At 38.8% G+C, this 13,047-nt stretch overlaps 1 protein-coding gene and 1 pseudogene across 1 annotated transcript in view; both read left to right on the top strand.

Moving 5' to 3' along the window:
• Positions 1-13,047, top strand: part of CCDC18 (coiled-coil domain containing 18) — a 103,779-nt gene that overhangs the window by 82,361 nt on the left and 8,371 nt on the right. The window contains exons 24-26 of the mRNA XM_036255662.1: positions 1,273-1,476; positions 7,852-7,989; positions 12,355-12,555. Coding sequence (XP_036111555.1) covers positions 1,273-1,476; positions 7,852-7,989; positions 12,355-12,555 — 543 coding nt within the window. The remainder of the gene's footprint in view (positions 1-1,272; positions 1,477-7,851; positions 7,990-12,354; positions 12,556-13,047) is intronic.
• Positions 9,205-10,650, top strand: LOC118626123 (annotated as a pseudogene).

Genomic DNA, 13,047 nt, shown 5'->3' with positions numbered 1-13,047 from the left:
GTCATCGGGTGAGGATGAAAAATAATAATTAAAAAATAAAATAAATACTATGCTCAACTTTAAAACTTTACATATCGCTCTTTATTGTGTTTGAATAACTGTTTATCTTCTCCAATAAAATGCAAACTCTGTAAGAGAGGCCAGTTTGTCTCCTTTGTCTACTCTTGTGTCAACACGTAGAACAGTACATATCACATAATAAGCATGAATAAATATTAGTTGAATTATATACATAAATCAAGTAGGGTTTCTTAGAACAAGCTTGGGCCCCAGTTGGGGGAAAAATGAGTACTGGCCCAGTCATTTTGTGTTTCCTAACAAGGATGGGTAAAAATATTTACATGAGATTTATATTGGCATACAACAGAGTTGGACCCAGGGCCCCTTTTGCAGACATCAGGGTCCTAGTGATTGGTACAGGTTTCTTTTCTTATCAGCCCTAAGGTCAAGTGTCACTACCTACCATCTCACCAAGCTAATTTAGAACTAACTTCCTTTTCACTGATTTTATTTTTCTCTAAGAAATGAACTTTACTAGGAACTTAACTGAGTAATGTAAAAGTGTTTCAGAGAGAGTGACACTCTTAGTGATACATTTTACGTTCACAGGGAATAAGGTCATGACCTAATCTAGCTGTGTGAATAATGGTGGGTTTTGATTATGCATGCCAATATATCTTCCATCTTTGACATGGATAATTACTTTTTTATTTTATTTTTTTGCCTTTATTGATTTTTTAGAGAGAGAGGAAGTGAGAGGGAGCGAGAGATAGAAACATCGATGAGAGAACATCAATTGGCCGCCTCCTACATGCCCCCCACAGGGGATCAGGCCCATAACCTAGGCATGTGTCTGGACCGGGAATCGAACCAGCGACCTCTTGGTGCATGATTTGACACTCAGCCACTGAGCCACACTGGCCAGACGGATAATCAAATATTAACTTATTTTTTTCTCTATATATTATTATGTGTTCTATTGTGTTATATTCATAATGGTAAAGGACTATGCATCTTGCATATTAAACTCTTGCAAAACATACCGGTGATTCCCAGACTTATTACAGTACTTTTGTCATTTTCTTGTCATTAAAAAAGAAGAAACATTTTCTGAATATCTGTTTCACAGTGGATGACATTCATTGTATGTTAAATTTTATAGAGATTTAGTTGGGAGGGGTAAAGTCACTTACTAAAAGTCACAAATCAAAATAAGAAATAGATTATTTGTATCATTTCATTTTGAATTTACAAATGTCTTGTATATTTCAGGTTATGAAAGAGCAGGAACAGTACATTGCAACTCAGTATAAGGAGAACATAGATTTGGAGCAAGAATTGAGGCTAACTCGAGAGCAGATGCAAAACTCTCATACAGAGTTGGTAGAGGCTCGTCATCAACAAATCCAAGCACAGAGAGAAATAGAAAGGCTCTCAAGGGAACTGGAGGAAATAAAGCAACTCTCTAAAGAGAAGGTAATCCCTATTTTAATAATTTTACCTTTTTGAAAATCTTAAATATTTTACCATTTACTTTTTTGAACTGTACAATACAGTTCTTGCAAAAGTTAGTGTCGCACAACAATGTGAATGTACTTAATGCCACTAAAATATACACTTAAAAATGGTTAATAAAAAAAATAACATAAAAAATTCTACCTGGTCTTCTTGCGTAAACCATACTCATCTCATCATCTATTATTCTAGAGAGAGAGAGGAAGTGAGAGGGAGAGAGAGATAGAAACATAGATGAGAGAGAAAATTGATTGGCTGCCTCCTGCATGCCCCCCACTGGGGATCAGGCCCACAGCCTGGGCATGTGTCCTGACCAGGAATCAGACTGGAGACCTCTGGATGCATGGGTCAACACTCAACCATTGAGCCACACCAGACAGACTTATGTTATTTAAAAAGAAAAAAATATATTATATTGAGCGTAGCTTTGTAATGTAGATAGGGAGTTCCTCAGAACTGGATTTTGGACAATCTAATTAGTTTTTAACAAATTGAGTTACAAAGCACTTTTAGACTTAACTTTGAAGAAAAAATAGAGCTAATAAGTCTTTTCTGAGGGAATGCTTTTTACATTTGTAAGCCACTTCAATAAGTGAAAACTGATTATTTAAATTTATAACTGTTATGAAGCCTGCAGTCCAAAAACTCTTGGGGAGGTATGGTGCTTTTAAAAATCAAGAGCACTAGCCCTGGCCAGTGTGGTTCAGTTTGTTGGATGTCAGAAAGGGAAGCTATCTACTTTTATCTCATTTCTGCCCTTTTCAATGGTATCTAAGTATAGTACAATTTATTTTATCTGATTAGCTCAGTTAATCAAAAGAGTGAGTTAATATGGGGAATTATTAAAAATGACAATTTAAAATATTATATTTTTAACCCCAAACTCTAAATATACATTCATATGTTAATCTTTTAATGTGGGGCCAAATCTTGGATCTTAATGTATGGCTAGGGTTATTTGATTAGAATTCTACCTGGTCTTCTTGCGTAAACCATACTCATTTCATCATCTATAGTTTCCAATTTTGGTTTCTTTAAAGTGGAAGAAGCGACATAGAAAGACAAATACCATATGATTTCACTTATATATGGATTCTAAACAAAATAAATGAACAAACAAAACAAAAACAGACTCACAGATACAGAGAACAAAAACTGGTGTTTGCTGGATGGAAGAGGGGTTAGATGGTTGGGTGAAAAAGGTGAAGTGATTGAGAAGTACAAATTGGTAGTTACAAAATAGTCACAGGAATGTAAAATACAGCATAGAGAACGTAGTCAATAATATTGTAATAATTGTATGTGGTGCCAGATGGGTATTAGAATAATTGGAGGGATCACTTCATAAATTATATAAGCATCTAACCACTATGCTTCACACCTGGAACTAAAGTTAAATTAGATTGAATGTCAACTGTAATTGAAAAAAATTGAAAAAATTAAGTAGATGTAAAAAAAAACAAAAAACCACAAAGTAGAAGAATTTTTTTTAAAATTTGAAAATCAATCAAAGTATAAAATCTCTTAGTTGTTATGGGGTTTCCCACAGTATTTTACAACTATCTTGACTGCTTCTATATGGGTACCAAACGTTTTTGATTCATTCAGTGAGTGCTTTAAAACATATAAATTAGTTTTCATATAAAAACTTTCCTTTTGCATGCATATTTCATCATTGTTCATAATGTATAATAAAATTACATTATTACAGTCACAAGCACAACTAGCATAAATAGGTTTGAATAGACAACTGACTTTTTTTTTATATATTTTTTTTATTAATTAATTTTTGTTACAGATGTTTCTCCTTTTTCCCCCCACTGATTTCCCCCCCTCCCTCCCTGTCCTGTCCCCAGCTTTGTTGTCCATGTCCATTGTTCATGCATACATGCATATAAGTAGACAACTGACTCTTGATAAGCAAATAGCACTTCTGGTAAACAAAATTTTATGGGCATACCTAAACATAGACTGTTATCTGCCAAAGTTCAGCATACTGTGGTTACTAGTTTGTTTTATAAAAGCATTGATTAATTAACTTATAATAACCAACAATGTACTAATGTATTCCCATTAGAAGTCTCTTAGCCCTGGCCGGTTTGGCTCAGCGGTTAGAGCGTCGGCCTGCGGTCCGGAGAGACCCGGGTTCGGTTCCCGCTAAGGGCGCGTACCTCGGTTGCAGTTTGTCCCCGGCCCTGGTTGGTCGTGCGGGTGGCAGCCACTCGATGTGTTCCTTTCACGTCGATGTTTCTATCTCTCTCTCTGTTCCTCTCTCTCCCTCCCACTCTACCTGAACAAAAAAATGGAAAAATATCCTCGGGTGAGGATAAAAAAATAAAAAAAAGAAGTCTCTTAGCCCGGCCTGTGTGGCTCAGTGCTTGAGTGTCAACCCATGCACCAAGAGGTTGCTGGTTCGATTCCTGGTCAGGGCACATGCCCAGGTTGTGGGCCAAATCCCCAGAGGGGGGCATGCAGGAAGAGGCCAATCCATGTTCTCCTTCATTGATGTTTTTATCTCTTTCTTCCTCTCCCTTCTTCTCTCAAATTAATAAAGAAATAAAAGTTTTTAAAAGTTTCTTAAATGTCTAGATTTTATTTTATTATTTTATCTTTTAAAACTTATCTCTAGCCCTGGCCGGTTTGGCCCAGCGGTTAGAGGGTCGGCCTGCGGTCCAGAGAGACCTGGGTTCAGTTTCTGCTAAGGGCACGTATCTTGGTTGCAATTTGTCCCTGGCCCTGGTTGGGTTGTGCGGGTGGCAACCACTCAATGTGTCCTTTTCACATCAGTGTTTCTTTCTCTCTCTCTCCCTCCCACTCTATCTGAACAAAATATTGAAAAATGTCCTTAGGTAAGGATAATAAATAAAATAAAACTTATCTCTATTGTTGAATATAGATGTTCCTCCTTTTTCCCCTATTGACCCTATCCTCCCTGCTCCACCCACCTCCTGCCTTTCCCCACACTGTTGTCTGTGTCCATTGGTTATGCATATATGCATATAAGTTCTTTGGTTTATTTCTTCTCACCTCTCCACCCCCCTTCCCTTTGAGGTTTGTCAGTCTAACAGCCAATTTGTACTTCTTAATCCCTTCACTTTTTTCACACATTCCCTCACACCCCTCCCATCTGGCAACCAACAAAATGTTCTCTGTATATATGAGAATATTTCTGTTCTGCTTTTTCATTTTGTTTGTAGATTTGATTGTTGATAGATACGTATTTATTGCCATTTTGTATGTTCATATTTTTTATCTTCTTTTTCTTCAAGAAGACCCTTCAACATTTCATATAATACTGGTTTGGTGGTGATGAACTCCTTTAGCTTTTCCTTGCCTGGGAAACTCTTTATATGGCCATCGATTCTAAATGATTTCTTTGCAGGATAGAGTAATTTTGGTTCTAAGTTCTTGCTTTTCATCACTCTGCATATTTCTTGGCACTCCCTTCTGGCCAACAAAGTTTCTTTTGAGAAATCGGCTTACAGTCACATGGGAGCTCCCTTGTAGATAACTAACTGCTTTCTCTTGCTGCTTTTAAGATTCTCTCTTTGTGCCCTGGCCAGTTTGGCTCAGCAGATGGAGCGTCGGCCTGTGGTCCAGAGAGACCCAGGTTCGGTTCCCGCTAAGGGCACGTACCTCCGTTGCAGTTTGTCCCCAGCCCTGGTTGGGTCGTGTGGGTGGCAACCACTTGATGTGTCCCTTTCACATTGATGTTTCTCTCTCTCTCTCTCTCTCCTTCCCACTCTATCTGAACAAAAAATGGGAAAATGTCCTCAGGGAGGATAAATAAAAATTAAAAATAAATAAAAAAAGATTCTCTCTTTGTCTGGAGCCTTTTGCATTTTGATGATGATGTGCTTGGTGTGGACCTCTTGGGGTTCATCTTGTTTGGGACTCACTATGCTTCCTGGACTTGTATGTCTGTTTCTTTCATCCAGTTGGGAAGTTTTCTGTCATTATTGTTTCAAATGGGTTTTTAATTTCGTGTTCTCTCCCTTCTTCTGGCACTCCCATGATACGAATGTTGGTGCACTAGAAGTTGTATCACTAGCTCCTTATACTATCCTTATTTGTTTGGATTCTTTTTTCTTTTTGCTGTTCTGATTGGGTGTTTTCTCTTCCTTATATTCTGAATCTGTGGTTTGCTTCTTGGCTTTACCTACTCTACTATTGAATCTCTGTAAATTATTCTTTATTTCAGTTAGTGCCTCCTTCATTTCTGACTGGCCTTTTTTTATACTCTTGAGGCCCTCACTAAGTTCATTGAAGTTCTCACTAAGTTCATTGAACATCCTTATAAGCAGTGTATTGAACTCTGCATCTGTCAGATTGCTTATCTCCATTTCATTTAGTTCTGTTCCTGGAGTTTTGTTCTGTTCTTTCATTTGGGACCTGTTTCTTTGTCTCCTCATTTTGGCTGCCTCTCTGTGTTTGTTTCTATGTATTTTGTAGAGTTGCTATGTCTCCTGGACTTCCTAGGTTGGCCTATTGTAGTAGGTATCCTGTAGGGTCCAGTGGCACAGCCTCCCTGGTCACCCACCTGGGCCCTCGAGGTGCACCCCTCATGTGGACTTTACATCTTTTTTTGTAATTGAGGCTTGATTGCTGTTGGCACATCATTGAGGGGGCTTTACTCAGGCTGGTCAACTGCAAGGACTGGCTGTACCCATCTCTGACTACCTTGGATGATCAGCTGTGCAGGGGCCCACTACACAGAGCAAGACTTACTTCAGCAGGGCTCTGGTAGCCACTGAGTTCATTCCTTGAGTGTCACTTGTGGAGGTGGTTGGGTGGTGGCGCTTCGCAGTGTTCTGAAGCTGTCCACTGGGTGTGCTGGCTCTGGGGCAAGGTCAGCCACTGCCTGTGTTCTACCCAGGGCCACCAGGCACAAGCTACAAAGCGGTCTGCAGATGGCTACTTCTTGTGCTGGGCTTGGAGGTGCCCAGGCAAAGCCAAGTTGTGAACCAAGGCTGACTGCTTTTAGTGCCAGGCTTGGGGCTCCTTAATGAGAGGTATGGGGCTCACTGAGACCAGATGCTGCTTGTTTGAGAAAATTTAGGAAAATCTGAAGCAGGGTGATTCCTATGGTAAAGCAACTGGGAACAGCTTGGGTGGGCCTGAAAGTTGGGTGGGGCAGGGCCTCAGGGAATCACCAGGGTGAGGCAAATAGTGTGAGCCAGGTTGTTGGAGTCCCAGATATGGCTGCCATCTGCTTGCCTCATTGGGGAAGGGCTCACCAAAGGAACAAAGGCCTCTGACAGTACGTCTGTCCAGGAGAAAGCTACCTCTCCAGCCCTCTCCCCAATGCCAAACAACTCAGTTCTTCCCCATATGTCTCTGGTGCCTTTTGAGCTGCCTATCCTCTGCACTGGAGCTCAGGCAGAGCAAGTGTGAGTAAGTCCGTGTGCGGGCCCTTTAAGAGGAGCTGCCTAGGGCTTCCACAGCCTCAGTTCCCACTGGTTTTTACAGCCAGAAGTTACGGGGACTTCTCTTCCTGGCACTGGAACCCTGAGCTGGCTGCCTAGTATGGGAGGGGGACCCCTCACTCCTCAGGGAGGACTTTCACAGGCGAAGTATCCTTCTGATTTTTATGCACCACACGTGGGTGTGGGCCCAGCCAGTCCTCACCTCCGCCCCTCCTACCAGTCTGGATGTGGCCTCTTCTTTAATTTCATAGTTGTAGGACTTCCATTCAGCTTGATTTCAGGTGGTTTTGAATGATGGTTGTTCTGTAGTTTAGCTGTAATTTTGATGTTGTTGTGGGAGGAGGCGAGACCACGTTTACCTATGCCGACATCTTGACTGGAAGTCCAAATGTCTAGATTTTAAAATGTACCATTTAATAAGTTAACTTAGTATATGAGTGTTTATAATGTTAAAGATTAAAGTAATTCCACCCTGGCCGATTTGGCTCAGCGGTTAGAGCGTCGGCCTGCGGTCCGGAGAGACCCGGGTTCGGTTCCCGCTAAGGGCACGTACCTTGGTTGCAGTTTGTCCCCAGCCCTGGTTGGGTCGTGTGGGTGGCAACCACTCGATGTGTCGCTTTCACGTCGATGTTTCTCTCTCTCTCTCTCTCACTCTCACTCTATCTGAACAAAATATCGAAAAATGTCCTCGGGTGAGGATTAAAAAAAAAAGATTAAAGTAATTCCATAAATGCACTGGATTGGCTTAGCTATAATAACCAGATAAACAAATTATACAGCCTGGGCCAGTTTGGCTCAGCGGCTGGAGTATTGACCTGCGGACCAGAGAGTCCCGTGTTCGGTTTCTGCTAGGGGCATGTACCAGAAAAAAAAAAATTATACAGCCTTTACTTTATATGTCATTTTTAAGGAAGCTCATGGAAACCATTTAGCTGAAGAATTGGGGGCCTCTCAAGTACGTGAAGCTCATTTAGAAGCAAGAATGCAAGCAGAAATCAAGAAATTTTCAGCAGAAGTAGAATCTCTCAAAGAAGCTTATCATCTGGAGGTAAAGAATATTGTAATTTGTACCATTACTCCCTCTGAAATGGATTGACCTATCTGGACAGCATTATAAGTCTAGCTCTTAAATTTTCATAATAGAATAGCACACTGTGGTTTTTATTTCTAGTAGCCTAAACATACAACTTTTACTTCATATCCAATGAACTATATACTGTGGGTTAAGAGCTTGAATTCTTGAGCCAGGTAGCCTGGTTACAAATTTCAGCTCATCACTTAGCACTTATGTGACCTTGAGCAATTAACATCTCAGTCTAAAATGGATAAATAATGGTATCTATCTCATAGAACTGTGTTGAGGATTAAATGAATTAATGTGATTAAAATTCTTACACCAGAACATGGTTCATCATCATCATCATCGATTATAAAATAGCACTTGCCAAAACTAGCTGGAGTAATTAAAATCCAATATGAGCAGTTTCATGTGATGTGAATCTTTAATGCTTTGTAATTTCTAACATTTGTTCTGATATTAAATTAGATAAGAAAGGTAATATCAGAACCTGATACTTTGCTTTTTATCTATTAGTATTCCTGAACCTTTATAGAAAAGGGCAGTATTATCAATTAGAATAACATTTTTTGTCTTTTTAAACACTGCATCTGAAGATGTTATCTAAAATTTATGTATAAGATCTAAATAAACTACTTATGAAGTTCTAATAAAGCATTTTTCTATATGGCAAGGCTTGCAAATACATTTATCGAACACCTTCAAGGGAGTTTGGTAACATCTTTGTCAAGGATTGGTTGGGCTTGTCACCAGGTCTTGCTTAAATGCATTTAGATTCAGATCTCTTTAAAAACTTTGTGTCTGCCAAATAAAACATATTTGCAAGCTAAAACCAAGAGATTACAACCTTTGGTCTTTAGAGACAAATGTGATGCTGTTAGATTTAGCATAATTATTTAATTGATATTAGCTGCTCAACTTAGTGCCCATCAATAATAGCCTAAATCAAGTGTTTGCTAGTGACTGTTCATTACACTTACATTATGTGGTCTCTATTCAACTTTTATTTTTAATTATCTATTTTTTTACTTTTATTTTTATAAGCAACCTGAAATTATTTATAAGCAGACAGTACATAAAATGAATTATAAAAATTGGTTCTATTATTGCTGTGTAATAGTTGGTACTAATTTTTAGATGTATGACATAATAATAAGTAATGTAGACACTTGTGCACAAGACACTATGTGTGGTGTCAAGGGTGAAGGTACTCAGTACAACACTTTTCAGGCCAGGCCCAGAATGCCTGTCCTTGTAATCCCCATTCAATGGAAGAATGAAAGCACTGCATAGGAACACAATGTGAATGGAAGCAACCTCTCATTAGGCAAACAGTACCTTCTCTGAACAGACACTGAAAGCTGCTCTTATCAAAGAACCCAGCACTTGTATCACAGTATGAGAAATGCGATCTGGGGAGCAGTGTTTGATGAGCAAAATCTTTCAGCTGTACAGTGATCTCTTCGGACCCATTACCTTGCATTTGCAATTAGATTGGATCACTTCCCATTTAGAGACTCCCCTAGATTTTGAACACTTTTTCAGTGATCCTTAAAGCATGGCACTCTCTGTAGAGAAACAAAGTTTTTATATACAGTGCATTGAATTTCTTGGGGAAAAAAAAAACAAAACAGAATTATCAGTAAAGAATATATTAAATGGCTTAAGGGCTACTGGAAGCATTTTTTTCTATGGCTTGACAGTAAAACTCCTAGAACCAGTTCCTATCTCTGCAACAAGGTGTTTCTTTAAAGTCAATGATAACACAAAGAACATACAAAGTCATGCAGGGCATATTCTGAAGTTCATAAAAAAGATGAAAGCTAAAGATGCTTTCTGTGTTATGAGAATAACAGTAATTGATCAAGAAACTCCTGGAATTTTGTCTTTGGACAGACCTGTTTGACGGATGGTGTTAGACATTCAGCTTTGCCAGGTATGGCAGTTTGTTTTTGTTTTATTGAATTTTAGAGAGAGAGGAAGCAAGAGAGAGAGAGAGAGAGAAACATCAGTGTGAGAATGAAACATTAATCAGCTGCCTCCTGCATGCTCCCTACCAGGGATCGAGTCCACAAGCCAGGCATGTTCTCTGACCAGGAATTGAACTGGCAACCTTTCAGTGCTTGGGATGACGCCCAGCCAACTGAGCCACACCAGCCAGGGCATGGCAGTTTTTTATATCACATGCTAAGAAGGCAGAGTGTAGAGCTGCAGAAAACATCTTCAAGTGACTATTCAACTTTTGATAATTATTACATTCCTGAAGTGACTTGTGTTTTGCTGCTTGAATCCTGTAAATCTTTAACCATGAAATTGGACACATATTTGGACTTCAACACTGACAATAGCTTGCATGCCTAATGCAAGGCTCTTGCCTCTTGGAAGAAGCTGACCAGCGCCCCCTAAACCTTTGCCTTATCTGTTTACTCAAGTTGCTGTGCACTATTAGCTTCAACATTATAGCAAGTTACCAAGTGCTGGTGAGGTGGATTGATGATGAACCTGCTGACACACCTGAAGTCACTCTGAAACATAGTCGTGAGGATAAGTGAATTTGCCAAAACCTTTAATGAAGCCTTTAAGGAGTGGAAAGAGTGGACATTAAAATGCCATTGCTGTTCTCCAAAATAAGGACCTTCAAATAGAAGTAATTAAAATCAGTATTTGCATGCTAAAAAAATAAAAGTAATGGTTTTCTCTTTTTTGGTACTTAACAAAGATTTGTTTTTAAAATGTATACATTTTTGCTTGGCCGGTGTGGCTCAATGGTTGAGCATCAACCCATGCACCAAGAGGTTGCTGGTTCAATTCTTGGTCAGGGCATGCCCAGGTTGCAGGAGGCAGCCAGTTGATGTTCTCTGGCATTGATATTTCTGTCTCTCTCTCTCCCTCTCCCTTCCTCTCTCTCTGAAATCAATAAAGAAAAATTATTTAAAAAATAAATAAAATAAAATGTGTACATTTTTAAAATATAAAAATGAGAGAATATACCATTAAAGTAACAGGGAGTTAGAAAAGGGATCAATAAATTTTAAAAGAATTGTTTAAAATACAGGTTTCATAATTATCAAAAAAGTCACAATAATAACTGCAAGTGGCCCTCTCTAGGGAGCATACCCTTGCTTTTCCCAACCCCCTCCCCCAGGTGAGATTTCTTTGCCTTTCTTTCTTCTAAGCTCCAGGGGTCCTTTTTTTTTTTTTTTTCTCTTTCACTTGTTTCCTGAAGCTCATTTTTTTACAGCTTACATCTTCCACCTCTATGACTTTCTAAAAATAAATTATCTCTAATAATAATCATAATAATAATTGCAAAACTTTTAAATGAAAATGAGATTTTTTAAAACTTTATTGTGGGAAATTTTAAACATTAAAAAGTAGAGAGCCATGGCCGGTTTGGCTTAGCAGTAGAGTGTCGGCCGTGGACCAAAGAGTCACAGGTTTGATTCCGGACAAGGGCACGTACCTCGGTTTCAATTCATCTCTGGCCCTGGTCCGGGTGGTGCAGGAGGCAACCAGTCTATATGTCCCTCTCATGTCGATGTTTCTCTCTCTCTTCCACTTTATCTGAAAATAAATAGAAAAATATTTTCAGGTGAGGATTAAAAAATAATAAAATAAAAAGTAGAGAGAATGGTATAAATCCTCCCATCTTTATTATTCAACTTCAATAATTAACAACTCTTGGCTTGGCCCATTTGATTTCATCTATAAGTATGTTGACCATTTCTTTTATCTAAAAAGGAATACTTTTGAGAATGAAAAGGGATGCTGTGGCTAACCAGAACACCAAGACTTAAAACCCAGACAGTCATAGGCAACCTGGGAAGTATGGTGGTCACTATATCTTTACCTCACTCACTCCCTTCCCCCGTCCACATTATCATGTATTGTTTAGAAGCAAATTCCAGGTATCATTGTTTCACCAGTAAACATTTTAGTAACTCTCTCTAAAAGACAAGGGTTATTTTTAGAAAATATAGTCATAATATCATTATCACACCTAAAAATTGACAGTAACTCTTTAATATCATCAACTATCAAGTCATTGTTCAGATCTCCCCAATTGTCACAAAAATGTCTTTATAGTGATTTGTTCAAATCAGGATTCCAAAACAGTCCATTTTATTTGGTTAACTGTTCTTAAGTAAACTTAAGACCATAGGTTCCTTCTCCTTTTTTTCCCCTCTAATATATTATTTGTTGACAAATTAGATGTTTGTATTTAAAAACAATTTCCTTTCATTTAAGTGGAAGTGGAAAGTATTAGAATGTTGTTGAAACCAACCCCACCCTATTTTATTTCTTCTTTTTCTTTTCAATTTTGGGTCTATATAGATGATTTCACATCAGGAGAACCATGCAAAGTGGAAGATATCTGCTGATTCTCAGAAGTCTTCTGTTCAGCAACTAAATGAACAGTTAGAGAAGGCAAAATTGGAATTAGAAGAAGCTCAGGACACTGTAAGCAGTTTGCATCAACAAGTCCAAGACAGGAATGAAGTAATTGAAGCTACAAATGAAGCACTGCTTATTAAAGTAAGTAAACATGCCCTGGCCGGTTTGGTTCAGCGGTTAGAGCGTTGGCCTGAGGTCCCAAGAGACCTGGGTTCGATTTCCGCTAAGGGCATGTACCTCGGTTACAGTTTGTCTCCAGTCCTGGTTGGGTTGTGCAGGTGACAGCCACTCAATGTGTCCCTTTCCTGTCGATGTTTCTCTCTCTCTCTCTTCCTCTCTCTCCCTCCCACTCTATCTGAACAAAAAAAATGGAAAAATGTCCTCGGGTGAGAATTAAATAAATAAATAAATAAATAAATATCAATAATGTAAGTAAACATAAAGTCCATAAAGCATATGTCAATGTAAGAATTTCCAAACCTATAGAAAATTTTTATTAGACTGGGAATCTAACCCAAGACGCTTTGGTCTGTGGTCCAACGCTCTAACCGCTAAGCCAGACTGGCCAGGGCCAAACCTTTTAAATTAAAAAAAAAATTGTTGGTGAGAACATTTAAATTTTACTCTCAGCAA

Source organism: Molossus molossus, unplaced genomic scaffold (assembly GCF_014108415.1).
Source record: "Molossus molossus isolate mMolMol1 unplaced genomic scaffold, mMolMol1.p scaffold_m16_p_12, whole genome shotgun sequence".
Lineage (NCBI taxonomy): Eukaryota > Metazoa > Chordata > Mammalia > Chiroptera > Molossidae > Molossus > Molossus molossus.
The sequence above is the reverse complement of the archived record's forward strand: the minus strand, read 5'-3'. Positions and strand labels throughout refer to the sequence as shown.